This window comes from Taurulus bubalis (genome assembly GCF_910589615.1).
Source record: "Taurulus bubalis genome assembly, chromosome: 21".
NCBI classification, from domain to species: Eukaryota; Metazoa; Chordata; class Actinopteri; order Perciformes; family Cottidae; genus Taurulus; species Taurulus bubalis.
In genome coordinates, this window is record NC_136609.1 from 6,037,045 (window position 1) to 6,054,619 (window position 17,575).

The window sequence follows — 17,575 nt, forward strand, 5'->3', positions numbered from 1 at the left end:
CCTCCGTTCAAAGCCCAAGTTAACTAAAAGACGTCAGTCTGAACGGTAAAAGAACACTCCTCCTGAATTGGGTTCCCCTAAGGCTGCTGTTTGGTAACGTGTCCTAACGCCTTCAAAGATCTTTGTTTGGTTAATTAGTTCAACAAATATTCCCAGAAGGCTTCTGCGTAGCGTTGTCTTGTGGTAATGCAATGCTCTTCACTAATGAGTGCTCACTAATGGTTCCTTCCTGCGAGCTCATTTCAGAACATCTAGAGAATGCTCCTTGAAGGTGCTGGTAACTAAGCAAAGAGCAAGGGTGAGCCGATATGACCTCATCACAAGACTGTTAAGCAAATTACTGAACAGTACCGGTACAAATAGAACACTAAAGTTTCTTTAAATATTTATCAGTTACTTTTCCAAATCTACATGAACAGTAAACTGGATCCAACGCGCAACATTCACAAGGCCAAATTGATTCCTAAATTACCAAATAAATGATTGATGACAAACAATGTAGCATTTAAAAAGGCAAGAAGTGTCTTAAAGCTGCATTCTGTCTACTGATCAGCAGGGGGCGACTCTTCTGGTTACAAAAAGAAGTCTGGTTGTATAGAAGTCTATGAGAAAATGAACAAACCTTCTTTCTTGATTTATTCCCTCATTGTAAACATGAGTTTGTCTCAATGTTTCAAGTCTTCAATACAGCAGGATGTTCATTTAGCAAATTATCATCCATTTAGAGTGCTTTAGGGCGGGTTCACTGTGATTGACGGCCGTATTCCAAGATGGGAACAGCTAAATCACAGAACTCGAGGCTTCATAACATCAGTCCACACACCAACGGGTGACGTCACAATGACTACGTCCACTTCTTATAAACAGTCTATAGTCCGGTGTTCTGCTCACTCCACTTAAAACCAACCGGGCTACATTACACCACTTCCAGCAGACTGTATGGAAAACAAAAAGAGTCTGTTTTAACCAAATATTCTCTTGTCTAACTCAGTTAAAAACACAAAAACAGAGAATCCGTCAGCACGGTAGCTGCCCGTTCACTTCACTTCTCCGGTCTCCTTCGCTCCATGTGTGGAGAGCCTAAACAATGGAAATGCTTAAAGTAGAGATGGCGAGCTGTCATCTTTATATAGCTGCGGCACCTACAAGCAGGGCAGACAGTGGAGCCGTCGGAAAGCAACGTAGAATATGTACTGCAGCAAGATACTAATGATTTTCTGTGGAGGCAGATGATGGAGGCATTTTAATTGTCATATCGTACCGCTAAAGCAATCATCTGCAAGTTTACAAGAACGTTGGAGGAACCACAGAAGAAAGTTCTACAAACGTTAAAGGAACTTCGTTGCCGACGATGCGTTTGGAAGACTGTTCTTTCATCAGAAAAACATTTCCAGAAAATGTCTGCAACTGTCAGATAAATAGAATGCGTTAAAGGGAAGACTAGTCCCTTCTGAAATGTAGTGGAGTGAAAAACTATAAAAGTTGCATAAGATAGAACTTCGCACTTTAGTAAATGTTAGTTCATTTCCCTGGGTGTGAAATATGTAGCAAACACAAAATAAGACACGTTGCATCTCAGAGCATCTCCAGCAGGGAAACGATAGTATCATACTGACTGAGCTTCTTATGGTGCTTGTTGATTTTCAGTAAAAACAATATAAAACAAGGCGAAGGGTTTCTTATTGACTCCACTCAAACAATAAGCCAACGTCTCTCACCCTGCACTCTTCCAACCTTTGACCACACAGATCTACGTCTGCAAGGATCATTTGTCACCGTTCTGTAAACTGCCTCCTCTCTCTCTCACCTGAATAATTTTTTATAATAATAATAATAATTTAGACAAGCACATGGAGTTAATCTTTAAAATCATCATCATCATCATCATCCCTGATTCAGAACTCCGATCACATCAAATGTCAAATTACCCCCCCCCCCCCCCGATAGGATCTTGTGTCATTATCCATGTGCACATCGCACCGTTTGTAAGCAGAGATACATTTTCTTAAGATCAGGAGCTTTGCGTTTCTCCTGCGGCACTCATGAGTTACCAAACTGCTCCTTCACTCCGAGATGCTCAGTGGGACACGCTCCTTCATTTATAGATCCCTGTGCTAACTTAGCTGGAGAGATCTGAACTGAAGTAGTTTACTCAACAATTACTGTTCAATGGTTTGGCCCTAAATATTGATTGGCCCTAAATATAAATATTGATTGATTTTTATTTGATTGAAAATAACTCGCACACACACGGCAGTATCAACATCATAAAGCCTAATGGCATCATACAATAACACATATGATCTCCACGTGGTGCTTATAAAACTGCTAATCCTTATTGGTGCCATATTAGAAACTTCACCTTCAGCATTATGCAAGGGGGCTCAATCATCGGCATACATACACGTGTCATTGTTTGAGGTCACCACTTGAACGCTCCCTGAACCAGCACAGCTGATGCGACTGGTTTAAACTTTCACTCCGGAGCTGGCCTTGGAACTCATCAAAACAATACCAGCTGTCATGCCAAGTCATGCTCAGCATGCAGTATTCATAAGCAGCATGTGCACACCAGTCTCTTATGTAAACTATGGAAATGCTATAGAGATAGCTGAGTGGATGCAGAGTGACTGTACTGTACAGTAGCTACGGTGTGTTTTAGGAGAAGAGAGGAAGAGAAAGCACACTCCTCGCCATCTCCACATTCGTCTCTGGGGAGGTGAGCTACATCCTTCCCAGGGTGCCCTATCCAGCACAGGCTAATGAACATCTTTCACAGTCAGCGCTTGCATCATTTCAAAACTGGACTTCACAGCAAAAGAAAACCTTCGCAGCTGCTCCCCCCTTCAGGGTTCTAAATGGGTGCACTCGGTGAGTTGCCGCTGCAGAACGCTCCAGATGGAGCAGGCTCACAAGTCAAAATGACCCTCTGTGTACCTGGAGTGTGAAGCTCTGTAAAAGGCACACGTGTATCGTGCGTATCTTGCATTAACACGGCAGGTGGGTCTGTTTTGTGCACCGCAAAAACAGATTAATCCGCTGGGAAACGGTGTTCGATATTTTTCCCCAAACCTGGTGATTACTTAAAGGGAGGGAGTGACAGAGCTTTCGTGACTCAGCCAGCATGCAGCTTCATGCCATTTGCCACACATGCCAGCTGGGCCCCTGGGTAGACGACACACGGCACTCACCGTCCTTGCGGTGATAGGTGATCTCCACCTTGCGCTCATCTGAGCCCAGCAGAGCCTGGGCCACTTGGGCCACCGAGTGCCGAGTGGTGGTCTGGCCGTACAGGAAGTCGCAGGTGCATGGCCGCTGCATGACGTCCGGCCTGGAGAAGCCCGTCATCTCGCAGAATCCGTCATTACAGTAGATGATAGCGCAGTTCTGCACCCGGGCATTGGCTATGATGAATTTCTTATCTGTAGAGAGGAGATTAAGGGAGCATGATTGTTAATTTGAAGACCAATTTACTAGAATTAATACATTAAAACAATAAGTACATATGGCGTGTAAAAATAAATAAATTTCTTGAAATACAGGTAGGTGGGTGTAATCTGTTTACATGTGATTATCCTCCATTATATTTCTTAATGGTGCTCAGCTGCTCCTGTGAATAAAATAACTTCATACGGCGGCTTGATTGCTTGATTCTTGTTTGTGAGATTATTAATGTTTGATTATTGCATATATATATATATATATATATATATATATATATATATATATATATGATTGGAGTTATTTGAAATTGTGTTTAAAATAGAAGCACATCATTACATCCACACATTTTCAGTAATAAAACCAGATCCATGGCACAAGAAATTACTCAGTTTCCAGGCAGCCACACAAATAATTTAGAAAAACGAAAAAATAACTGGAGGATTTAATAAAACATAAAAAAAGGTATAGGCATTTTTGGGATAGGATCTGAAAGTTATTAAACCCCTTTAATCCTTGTTTTGCAGATTTTTAAAACAATTACCACTGGAGCAGGAGAATAGGAGATGGGTAATTAACTTAAAATGACTTTTCATGTGCCTCTGACATATAGTACAACAAATAGATGTATTTCATTGTGGCCTATCTGAAGCATAACCGAAATGATTGTTCTCAGCACACAGCAGGACGGACACAAAAGGCAGCAGCCCAACACAACGCACCGGAGACACAGATACTCACTTTGTCCTTCGAATTTCCGGATAATTACTCCCAAAAATGTGTTTTGTGGCGCAACATGACCCCTCCGGACAGGCATGGTGATGATAAAAGAAAATGTAAAAAACCTCTGGCTGTGGAAGTAAAGAGCGAACCTGTCCCTCCTAAAGAAACGCCAAGTTCTAGCGGGTGACAACTGAAGCCAGAGGGGCTCCTCGTTTTCTTTGTCACCAGTCAGTCATCCTGAGAGTCTCTTTCCCTCCCGTGTTTCCCTTATTTCAACTCCGACGCGTCCCCGCTTGAGCGCATCGGAGAGGCTCGCGCTCGTCGCCGACGTGAAGCTGGAGCGAAAAGAAGAAGAAGGAGAAGAAGGAGAGGAAGGAGTCGGTGAGACGCAGCTCCGCCAACATTTCTCCGTCGCTCCTCGAAAGCACGGTGTGCGCGTGTGGGTGCGTGCGCGTGCAGGGGGTTGTATTGTGGTGGAGGACTGATGGGTCTCTGAAGCCAATGGCTGAGAGGCGCTACACGCCGACGGTGCTGCGAAGGGGGGGAAACCCACATTGGTGCGCAGACAAAGCGGCAGGAGAGGCAGGGTGACGGAGCACTGTAGCCGTGCGCGTACAACTCCGTGTCGGTTCACGAGCGGAAGATAGTTAGACCATTTGCATCGCATTGTTCCTCACGTTCAGCCCCAATTATGACCGCCTCCCACACCTCACTTTGATGTCACACATTAATTAACTAGTTAGCTTAGTGAGCGCTAGCTAGCCTGCTAAGACTTACTTTTATGACGCACGGCGCCGAGTGACAAAACGTTACTTCTGACACGACACTAATTAGTGATTTGGCAGCACCTGCGACTTTTTTCTCTCTCGGCGTCACGAGGCCAATAGCGCCGGGAGGGGTGACGTCAGGGCAGTGAGCACAGCCAGTGGTGTAGTGGTCCCTGGAGAAGTAGGTATACCCTTAATTTTGCAATTTTGCAGCCCATACAGCAAAGGATAAACGCCCTGTTTTATAAATAGTGACATACTCTATTTAGTTTACCCAAAATGATTAACCTAGTATTATTTACACATTGCCACATGATTCCGGCTGCTTGACCTCAGGGAATAAGGATTATGAAATTACTGACCCAATACTGACCCACAGACTGTTAAGAGACAACTATATAATTATGCAATTTGAGTGAACTATTCCTTATCCTTACTCCCTCCACACAACATTGGACCACTATTCTCTCGCCTTGCAAGTTGTCCATATAGACCAGTAGTTTCTTTTGTAAACTGTCTCTTGGAACAGCTAATTTACAAAACATAGTGTAGGCCAGAGTGTGGTACTATTATGAAACTAACATTACTTCACCTGGAGCAGATATTACTGGTCCTACACAGGTGGTGTGATGCAAGAGTATAACATATATTCATGAGGAAAACACAGTTTTTACATTTATTTAAATAAAGGACTTCAAAACTGAATTAGACCATGCATCCTTGTTCATGTTTCACTTTAAATTAAAAACACAAATCATCCTCTTCCACACATCAAAACCAATTAGATAAACTCAAAAGTGCAAAGTCCTAAAACTGAAAAAAAAGGTTTTCAACAGCTGAACACTATTTTAGCATACCTCTTAAGATATATACAAATATCACCACAAATACTGAATATCATCTTTCAAATAATTCAACAATATATTAAAAACGATGTGTTACAAAACAACAATATCTAGTTAACAATGAACACAAATATATACATTTTACAACATATCCATGAAAACCACAGTGACTCTCAACCCAGTGCTGGATTTCTGTGCTCATATTACAGTACATTCCAGACAGACTTGCTTTCTGCAGGGGTTTTCACACCGCATTGCCTTGAACGCATAGACGAGGCAGCACGGTGTCTCTTCAACCAGGTCCTCGTATACTTTTGAGGATCAAACATGGAAGTAGGGGGGCCATTGATATTAATCATCATCAGGTTTGATATGTTTGAGATCAGTAGGACAGCCCTCTTGTCTGAGCTTATGTTGTTCATAAGGCTAAAGTTCCTCTCACACTCTGCTATGCTGACAGGGAATGTTTTCATACAGTTCATGAGTGGTTTTAGGTCCTTGGGCTCACTATTGGGCTCTTCCAGTAGGTCTCGCATTCAGCACTTCAGCTGTCCTGAATCCTGGAACACCCTGGCTCCGCCGCCATAACCCCCACATCGACTGGGCCACAGGGGCATATTTTAAGCATATAAAAAAGAAAAGGGGGCGGGGTGAGGCCAGTGACAGCCGGCCAGTGAGAGCCGGCTGGGCCGCGCCGGCCGCACCGGGAGCCCGAGAGTCAGCCGCACCGGGAGGCGAAGACCGTTTGCCCGCCGTTGTTAGGCCAGTCTTCAGACTGCTTGCACCGGGGCTCGGTCTTCAGACGCTTGCCCGTCGCCGTCAGGCCGTCAGTAACAGCCTAAGATGTTTGGATGTGGTCAGAAATGTTCTGACCACATTCATGTCACTAGCTGTCACTAGCCGGCTGTCACTGGCCGGCTGTCACTGGCCTCACCCCGCCCCTCTTTTCTTTTTTCTCTGCAGAGTTTAAAAATTAAAATATGCTTAAATAAAGCAAGAAAACAATAACACAAACACACGATTATAAATGTATTTGTTATACGTCAAACACAAAAATAAAAACAATAAAACAAACCTATACGTGTATAATCAACCTATACGTAATAATCAATATAATCAATGTATGTGTAATACGTCAAACACAAACATAATCAGGGAGGAGATACATTTCTGATCAAACGTAATTGGGAATGCGTATTAGTTCTGGGGGAACGTAATTTTTAGGAGACAGGGTTGCTGCGTCGGACCTGTCAGGAGTGCCTACGGAGTACCATGACTTTCGGGAGGTATTCAGTCAGGTCAAGGCCGCATCCCTGCCCCCACATCGTCCCTACGACTGCGTCATTAACCTGCAACCAGGCACCCCCCCCCCCCCCCCCCCCCCCAGCCTCTCTACTCCTTATCGGCACCTGAAAGTGAGAGGCGCCATGGAGGCGTACATCAGTTCCTCCCTAGCTGCTGGGATCATTCGTCCCTCTTCTTCACCTGCAGGTGCGGGGTTCTTCTTCGTAGGGAAGAAGGACAAGTCACTTAGGCCGTGCATTGACTACAGGGGCCTCAATGACATTACCATCAAGAACCGCTACCCACTCCCACTCATATCTTCGGCCTTTGAGTTGCTGCGAGGGGCTACCATCTTCACCAAGTTAGACCTACGTAACGCCTATCATTTGGTCCGGATCCGAGAGGGGGATGAGTGGAAGACAGCTTTCAACACCCCCACTGGACATTATGAGTACTTGGTGATGCCCTTCGGTCTGACTAATGCCCCAGCTGTCTTCCAGGCCCTGGTGAACGATGTGCTGAGAGACATGCTGAACAAGCAGGTATTTGTCTACTTAGATGACATTCTCATTTTCTCGAGGTCCCGAGAGGAGCACATTCACCATGTTCAATCGGTCCTCCAACGACTCCTGAGGAATTCCCTGTTTTTGAAGGCAGAGAAGCGAGTTTCACGCCTCCTCTGTCTCCTTTCTGGGCTACATCGTGGGACAGGGGATTGTGCAGATGGACCCTGCCACGGTGTCAGCGGTGACGTCTTGGCCCATCCCTGACTCGCATAAGCAGCTGCAACGATTCCTGGGGTTCGCCAATTTCTATCGGCGGTTTATCCGCAGCTATAGCACCGTGGCTGCCCCACTCACGGCACTTACCTCATCTAGAGTGCAGTTTCGGTGGTCACCTTCGGCTGAGGAGGCCTTCCAGAACCTGAAGGCCCGGTTTACATCGGCCCCCATCCTGCAAGTCCCCGACCCAGAGAGACAGTTTGTGGTGGAGGTGGACGCCTCCGATATAGGGGTGGGGGCCATCCTGTCCCAGCAGTCTGCCAGTGATCAGAAGCTCCACCCATGCGCCTTCTTTCCAGGCGGCTCTCACCGGCAGAGAGGAACTATGACGTGGGTAACCGAGAGCTGCTTGCCGTTAAGATGGCCCTTGAGGAGTGGCGTCACTGGCTTGAGGGGACCAGTCTGCCATTTTTGTGTTGGACTGATCACAAGAACCTCGAGTACATTCAGTCCGCTAGGACACTGAACTCTCGGCAAGCCAGATGGTCTCTGTTTTTTACCTTTTCCCTCTGTTACCGGCCCAGAACCCGTAGCGTCAAGCCGGACGCCCTGTCACGCCAGTTTGTGGACAAGGGGGATTCCACCCCTGGCACTGACACGTTCCTGTCTGCCCCTGTTCTGGTTGCCTCTATCGCCTGGGAGGTAGAGGAGAGAGTCAAGGCTGCCCTGAAGGCCCAGCCCGGGCCGACCTCCTATCCCCCTGACCGCCTGTTCGTTCCCCAGACCCTGAGGTCTGAGGTCCTCCAGTGGGCCCATAGCTCCAAGCTCACTTGCCATCCTGGGAGCCAGCGTACTAAGGATGCCTTGCAGCAGAGGTTCTGGTGGGCTACTCTGGAGAAGGACACCCGGGAATTCATCAACGCCTGTCCTTTCTGCAAGCGGCACAAACTCTCCCACCAGGCTCCCGCTGGTTTCCTGCAACCTTTGTCTGTGCGTCATCGGCCCTGGTCTCACATCTCCCTGGACTTTGTGACCGGTCTCCTGCTGTCCAACAAGCATACCACCATCCTAACGGTGGTAGATCGGTTCAGCAAGATGGCCCACTTTGTGCCCCTGCCCAAGGTCCCCTCGGCCAAGGAGACTGCTGAGCTGGTTATGCTGCATGTCTTCCGGCTTCACGGTCTTCCTATGGATGTAGTCTCCGACCGGGGTCCTCAGTTCAGGTCAGTCTTCTGGAGGGAGTTCTGCACACTCATCGGGGCCACGGCCAGCCTGTCATCTGGATTCCACCCACAGTCTAATGGCCAGACTGAGTGCAAGAACCAGGAGATGGAGACAGCTCTACGGTGCTTGGTCTCCGAAACTCCAGCATCCTGGAATAAATGGCTGGCTTCAATTCGAAGGGACCACTGGCAGCCAACATCTACCCTCAGATTGTGCAGTCTCCTATTAGTTAGCACTAGCTACATTTTACCTCAATTTATCTAGCTAGTGCTACCTAGCTAAATTTTTTTAATCTCCCTTTGACAGGAAAATGCTGACAATCCAAAACATTAGTTAACTTCAGTTGCCATAGCTAACGTTACAATAAAGCAGTTGGCGGTGTCACGTCACCAAATACACAATGATCTTATAAAGTTATGTTAGCTATTGTTAGCTAGTTGCTAATGTTCTTTAGATTGTATAGTACCTACTGTGCTCTTGAAAAGCCTTCAGGCTATCTCTGGTGTATGAGTATGGATTTTGTGTACAAGATAAATGTAAATGTCGGGAAAAGAAAGTTGGGGCAGACGCTTAGCATATTTTAAGGGTCAAAATACAGTTGAAAGTAATTAATATGGAAAACAAAATCTTATAATATAGAAGTGAGACCCACCGTTGTTGACGTCTTCATCTTCTTCCCTGTCGGCATCCTCTTCAACGAGGGAGGGGGACGGAGTGAGCGCGGGCGCTGGGCTGATGTCAACGGAGATAACAGTTAGCAGCTCCGGTGTAGCCTCACTATCAGTAGCTGAGCTGCTGGCTGATGTAGTTTCGCGAGGATGTTTGCAATTGTAAAAATAAATTGTTGTTTGAATGGCTCGCTTCATCTTACCTGTTCATTACGTTTTTGTGAAGGGTAATAATTCAAAGGAAATTAACAAATGTGTATATAGGCAAAACATTTTTGCTTATTAAGACCCGCCCCTACTCTGCCTCTGATTGGCTTATCATCAGTTCTCTCCACTCGCGCTAAAAACCTAACCAATCTATCTAGCGCAGGCATCGAGTACTAGCCAATTAGAGGCAGAGTAGGGCGGGTCATGACTCGTGCCTTCACCATCCTATGAAATAACATTGAGCCACTACTACAGGGGTATTCAACTCGAATTCAGCAAGGTCCAGTTCGAGAGAATTTCCTCAAGCAAAGGTCTGGAACATCACAATAATGTCACGTTTGTGCTATATGATTTTGTGCTATATGTATTGAAGTAGCCAACAGTTTTAACGTCTGAATAGTGTCAACAAATGACTGTAAAATTCAATAAAGTTAAATTAATTAACATCTATAATATTTATTATTACAGATTTCCCATTTAACTGGAATAATTATAAATAATATATTATCTAGTAATACATACAGACTATATAAATTAATTCAATAAATAAAATAAAGTCGTTAATTTTAGAAATATTAATTTAACTGAATTGTCATGCAGCTTCAAATTCAGTTTATTCTGGCGTCAAATGATGTCAATCAAAAGAGCCAAGATATTATATTCTTGTCATCTAAAAAGAGAAATGTGTGTGCAGGGCCTTTACCTGGTTATTAAACCACTTGTTTCAGCTCATTTCTCCTCTGTAAACATTATTGTTGGTCAGTTAGTTCATGTATTAGGGTTCTGTGATCATATTAATTAATGTGTTAGGGTTCTGATCATATTGGGCTTTTAGGTTTATTTTTCTGTGCCTTAATTTCGGATGCGAGTCGGTCCGTGTGCTTTGTCTCGTAGTGGCGCTTCACATCGCTGATGTTAATATCGCTGAACATGAGTCGTACTGCTCTTGAACTGATTGTGGGAATAATAAACATGTAACAGTCTCTCCATTCTTGGTTAAAGGCTCTGGTTAAGCGGCCCAAATTTCTCTTTTTGGAGCGCCAAGTGAAATAACTTCTCTGATTCACGTACTTTTTTCAACTATCTGATCTCTCTCCTGTCGCTCCATGTGTGTGAATATGGCACAAGAGTCGAGGGCGGGGCTTAACGGAATACACACATGTGATTGGTCGAGTGTGTGAGAGGATTTACAAGGCGTGTGTTTCCTGGACCGCTGAACGAGAGCCGCAAAGGCAGGAAAAGCTGCGCCGGTGAAATGGAAGCGATCAATCAACAGTTAATAATTCGGAAATAATAATTGGATTTCGGTCCAGGGTCCACAGACAACGGCGACTGGGTCCGGACCCGGACCGCCTGTGAGTGACCCATGCACTACTAAATAATGCGCACCAGGCACCAGCGGTGATTGAGAAGTGGGTATACGCAATGCTGACTGAAAAATAAGTGGGTATACGCCGTATACCTGCGTACACCCTGGACTACACCACTGAGCACAGGTGTATCGCGCATGTCATTAGTGGAGAGAGAGCCAATGGCGACGATTAGGGATGGACGGGTCCGTGTTTTAAATGTCCTCCTCAAGCCTCAAGGTTCTTTTCCCCACACATGCAATGCTTCAGTGTCACAGACACGAAGTACAACCCCACCCACACCCCAAAAAAGTGCAAGCGCTGTCCATGGTGCTGTCGAGGCTTTTCACTTTTCCTCCCGCTGGTGGCATCAGCACCGGATGAGACAGCTCGAGCGCATCAGGATGGAATTTAACTGTGCATAATTCATCAACAACAAAAACACGGGTTATTGACTGATTCCTCATTGCTTGTGTCAGTGGTTGAATGAATCATTTTATTCAGGACTTTATATCCTATTGGCAAGTGTATCCTATAAAAATGCATCGCAATTTATTTGTTGATCCTTGATTCAAGTGTAAAATCTCAATCTTGGAAAGTAAAAATGGAAATATATGTGTGTGAATGGTAACCATATCTGACTATGGCTGTCAGACCAATGTAGTGAAGTACATGTAATGTTTCCTTCTGAATTGTAGTGGAGTGGAAGTATAAAGTAACATAAAATGGAAACACAATTGAAGTACCCATACCTCACAGAGGTACAGCACTTGGAGTCCTTATCTCACATAAGGTCGGTCCTGTACTGTGTTAAAACACTGACAGGTAATCTGGACTGGGGGTTCAATGCTCTCTCCCTTCTCCTTCTCGCTTTCAATTTATTACTCCTGCTGCACTTTCCTTTCGGATCCAATTTACCCCCCTTGTCCCTGTTAGTGCAAACAGTCTAGTGAAACATCTGTCCTGGCCTTCCACTAGCTCTCCATCTGGTCCTTTGAGAGAACGACTCAGTGTCCATGTAAAGACCAGGGGGGGTTTGGAGAGAAGGTGGCATATGCTGCTTTTACGACCTTTTGTTTTCACAATGACTCCAGTAGATTCCATGTGAAGGCAGCCTTTGTTCAACACTTTGCTCCTTGTCATACATACTATACTATATACTTTCTTTGGCTAAAGCATGTGTTACTTTGTTTTCTCGCGGCTCGTGTGCTGCCTTTCCGCACGGATATTATTAGCTGCGTTAGCGGTAATCAGGACTGATCTGCATTTTGTTGCCAACATAGCAATTAACAGTTATGATATTTTAATTCATAAAAACAACAAATCATTTGTTTTCTCTTTTATTTCCACCTCTCTATCTCTGTCACACAGCAAGCACGACTCACTGACTCACAGCGGTGAAACAGTAAAGGGTAGGCCTGCCCTTGAGTCATATCCACATTAAAGGGAATGACAACATTAATAAATTGTATTTTAGCTCATAATTTGCTCAGTGAAAGGACAGCTGCCGGTGATGAACAGTAATGTAATAGAGAGAAGAATATAGTAGCTCTTGCACACACTCATCAGTGTCTTTATTACTGTAGTTCAGCACAGAGGAGACGCAGGAATTCATGTTTGGGATATTTGTATCAGGCTTTTTTTCCATTCAGGTAATTAATTAATCAATATAAGTACCCGAAAGGAAAAAAAGCCTGATACAAATATCCGTGTGGAAATCTCTACAAACGAAACCTAGACTCAGATCATTTGAAAAATACATCTGGAAGATATATGTTTGCACTAAAAGCTCATTCTACCAAGACCTCAATTTTATTATTTCATTAGTTACAACACAAAGGTTGTGGGGAATTGCAGTTACAGAAACAATGTTGCCTCAGGGCCAGACCAAAAAATACACTGAAGCTATAAAAAACTACAACCTGCATGTCCATTTCAGCACAGTGGACAGCTCCAGCTCAGTCTACCACTTTAGTCCAAACTAGAATATCTTAACAACTGATTCCATCAAATTTGTACCAAATGGTCTTACTGACTTTGGTGCCAGAAACTCATGTTCCCTGAAGGATGAGTGCTACTGACTTTGGTGACAGACATTCATGGTCCCCAGAAGATGAGTCCTGACTTTGGTGACAGAGACTCAGTCCCCAGAGGAGGAGTCCTACTAACTTTCGTGACAGAGACTCATGGTCCCCAGAGGATGAATCCTGACTTTGGTGACAGAGACTCATAGTCCCCAGAGGAGGAGTCCTACTATCTTTGGTGACAGAGACTCATGGTACCCAGAGAATGAGTCCTAACTTTGGTGACAAAGACTCATAGTCCCCAGAGGATGAGTCATATGCTTCTTACTGACATTGGTGACAGACATTCATGGTCCCCAGAGGATGAATCCTATACCGACTTTGGTGACAAACACTCATGGTCCCCTGAGGATGAGTCCGACGGAGACTCATGGAACAATAGTTGTTTAGGCAATTTGAACAAAAGAACACCACAAAGAGGCCACTTACATCCCAAACACAAACCTCATTAAAAAACTATGGGGTGGATTGTTTGTGGATGAGAAGGCTCAGTCAGAACAACCAATGTTTCAACAAACTCAAACTGCGTAGATCATTTCTGAGCAGTGACAAAAATACCAGTATTCTCCCATCTTCTTGTTTACATGTGTCCCTTGAATACCTCTTAGCAGATGTTAGTGGCAAGGAGGCTTTATGGTAACTGATTGCTATAACTAGATAAAACTGTAGTTACTTTCCTTTTATCTGGAACATCACTTATCTGCTTATGTCCTTTATGAGACTACATCTTCCAGACCAGGCTTATGAGTCACGGTCAGTCAAGGAAATTCATTTTTATCCCTGAGATGCTGTAAAGGGTGTAATGAATAATTAAATTGAAATTAAACAATGCAAGAGGGATGTAGGTCTTAGTGGTGATTCATGAGGGACTTCTGAAGGAAACCTATAGAGCTTGAGTGTATTTCAGAAGAGCTATTTGCCGTGGTTCTGAGCTGTATTCGATTAAGTGCAACCAAGTGATCATTTCTATCAGACCGAAATATTAAGACTCTTTGCCTCATGGGAAATATTGTCTGTCAGAAGAGTCACTCTGTCCTACAGTGTTATGGTCAAATTAATTTATCCATAAATTGAGTTCTACAACTGTATTAATAAAACCTTCCTCACAGCAACCCGCTTTCTAGTTAAAATGCCGGCATTGTACGTTACGATACGGCGATTTCAACCACCGTAACCTCAAGAGTGTCCTCCCGAAATACCACCAACATGTGAACTTTCCGACGAGGACAATAACACCCTGGACCATGTATACATAAAATACCAGCATCATCAAGTTTGCGAATGATACTACGGTCATTGGAATGATCACTGGTGGGGCTGAGACGGCGTACAGAAGAGAGGTGGAGGAACTTGTGACCTGGTGTCGGAATAATAATCTCTCCTTGAACGCAGACAAGACCAAGAAGATGATTATCGACCCAAGGAGGAAGAGGGTGCAGCACGCACCACTTCACATAGGTGGGACAGAGGTGGAAAGGGTGAAAACCTTTAAATTCCTCGGAACGCACATCAGCGAGGACCTCACCTGGTCTCATCACACACTTCAAAACATTAAAAAAGGCACAGCAGCGACTGTATTTCCTAAGAAGGCTGAGGAAATTTAGCATGCTACCCAAGATTCTCAGCAACTTCTACAGATGCACAGTCGAGAGCGTCCTTACAGCTCCATCACAGTATGGTATGGAAACTGCACTGCCCAGGACAGGAAGGCAGTCCAGCGTGTGATAAAAACTGCAGAGTACATCTCAGGAGCAGCCTTCCCCTCTCTACAGGACATTTACTCCACCAGAGTAACCAGGAGAGCAGCCCACATCATCAGGGACACAACACCCCCCAGCACAGTCTCTTCTCGCTCCTGCCATCAGGCAGACGCTACAGCAGTCACAAATCCAGAACCACGAGACCGACGAACAGTTTCTACCCGCAGGCCATCAGGCTGGTGAACAGCTCACACACACACATCACTGAACTGTGAACGGCTGCTGCTGTGACTTGATTCATGTCACGGCCATACTTTGGACTTTGGATATTGTATTGTAGCAATGCATAGTGCACTTTATACACTTTATTGTAGCAATGCATAATGCACTTTATACACTTTATGCATATTTCTGTGCAATACTGTCACTATGTTTTGTGCCTTATTTTTATTTATAATTTTTTGCCTTAAGTTTATTTTATTTTTTTCCCTTTAAAGTTTATTGTAATTCTGTGTTAGGAGGACCCAGCAAAATAAGCTTTTCATTGTACAGAATAACTGCCTGTTATCTGTGCATATGACAATAAAAAAACATTATTCATATAATGAGTAGTAGGCATGGTCCATGATTAACCACGATCCATGAAGCAGAAGGAGGTAGAGAAGGGGGGGAAAGGGGTTGGCATGGCAGCAGGCAGGACCGGTTCCAGACAGCCATGATCCATGGCAGGAGACAGGACCGGTTTCAGGCAGCCACGGTCCATGGAGGCGAGGAAGCAAAGAGGCTCCCGGAAAAAATAGTAGAGTTAGTAATGTGCATTAAAGAGACAATAATTCATCCAAAAGGAGAGGAGCTCAGTGTATCCTAAGATGTCCCCCAGCAGTCTAGGCCAATAGCAGCATATCTAGGGGCTGGACGAGGGCAAACCTGAGCCAGCCCTAACTATAAGCCTGAAACAGCCCTAACTATAAGCACTATCAAAGAGGAAAGTCTTAAGTCTACTCTTAAATGAGGTGACAACAGGGCAATGTAACAACAGCGTAACAACAGCGTAACAACAGCGTATCGTAGCACAGTGTAACGTAACATAACAACAGGGTAATATAACAACAGCGTAACAACAGCGTAACGTAGAAAAAGCTCAACGTAGCAAAAAGGGTAGCGTAACATAACAACAGCGTAGCTTAATCCTTGGAACACTGAGGTCATTTTCAGTCGATTTTCTCGATTTTACATAATTTCTTAAATTCACCTTTAAGGCACTTGCATATAAGATATATACCCATGTTTTACATCATAAATTGCAGAGCAATCTCAGCTATCTATGTAATGAGGCACCATTGTCATAAGGCAAAAGTGTAAAGAGAAAAACGTTACAATATGACACTGAAGCTGAACAATGGAATCTCGATTTTTGAAAACCTAACTTTACTCAGGTGGTAACTCGGTTTAGGTGATGAAATTGGTTTACTAAAGGTTTTAGGTTCGCAAAAGCAGTGAAATATATGAATAAAATGGTAGATACATGTAAATAAATGTCTAAAACTAAAAGTGTATTATCGTTTTTTTTGTAGAAATGTGGTCTGTCACACCTTTCACCAAAATGATAAAAATGGGACTGAGAAATGACTTATAATAATTCTTTGATTTATATAGTGCTTTTCTGAATACTCAAAGACGCTTTACATAGGAATCATTCACCCACTGATGAGAGGAGCTACCATGCAAGGTGCCACATCATGACTATCTAACATTCATACACCGTATGCGCAACTACGGGAGCAATTTAGGGTTAAGTGGACACATCGACACAGGCTGGCAGAGCTGGGGATTGAACCACCGATCCTCTGACTGGAGGACGACCCTGCTCACCACTGCGCCACGGTCGCCCTTAAGTTCATGATGCAGATAAAGCTTCATGGGGTGTGTGCAAATGAAAAATGACCACCACAACTTTTTTTTTTTTTTATTAAAATAAATTCAAAATATATATTTACACAATATACATGTTCTGTAAAATAAATGACTACCAGTCAATACTAACTTCACACAGTTTGAACAGTTCAACAGGTGTACATGTGCAGCGTAACGTAACCACAGTGTAACGTAACCACAGCGTAACGTAACCACAGTGTAACGTAACCACAGCGTAGCGTAACCACAGTGTAACGTAACCACAGTGTAACGTAACCACAGTGTAACGTAACCACAGTGTAACGTAACCACAGTGTCACCTAAGCAATGACTTTGTTTGAGTGAGGATGGATGTTATTCTCCGCGTTTTGGGACATGCCTGTGTTGAAAAAGGATACAGCTGAAACAGCCACTTTATAATTGGGTCTGAGTCAGCAGGTGATTTATTGCAAATCTGCGTAATGGGATCATCACCATCATTATGATGTATCGGAGAAAGGGAAAAGGTTATTACTGTAGTGTGTAACCTTGCCCTGGACCCTGCTAATTAGTTAGACTGATACCAAACACTGCTAGCTCCAGACAGGCTGTCACTCTTGGAGCAAAAAGGTCCAGAATCTGCGTTGCATGTGGTAGAGTGATACAGT

At 44.2% G+C, this 17,575-nt stretch overlaps 1 protein-coding gene across 1 annotated transcript in view; it reads right to left on the reverse strand.

Moving 5' to 3' along the window:
* Positions 1-4,258, reverse strand: part of LOC306752904 (voltage-gated inwardly rectifying potassium channel KCNH7-like) — a gene marked incomplete at both ends in the record, with an annotated part of 66,838 nt that extends 62,580 nt beyond the window's left edge. Inside the window, 2 exon segments of the mRNA XM_079236734.1 lie at positions 3,192-3,422; positions 4,183-4,258. Coding sequence (XP_079092860.1) covers positions 3,192-3,422; positions 4,183-4,258 — 307 coding nt within the window.
* Between the last annotated feature and the right edge of the window lie 13,317 nt (positions 4,259-17,575).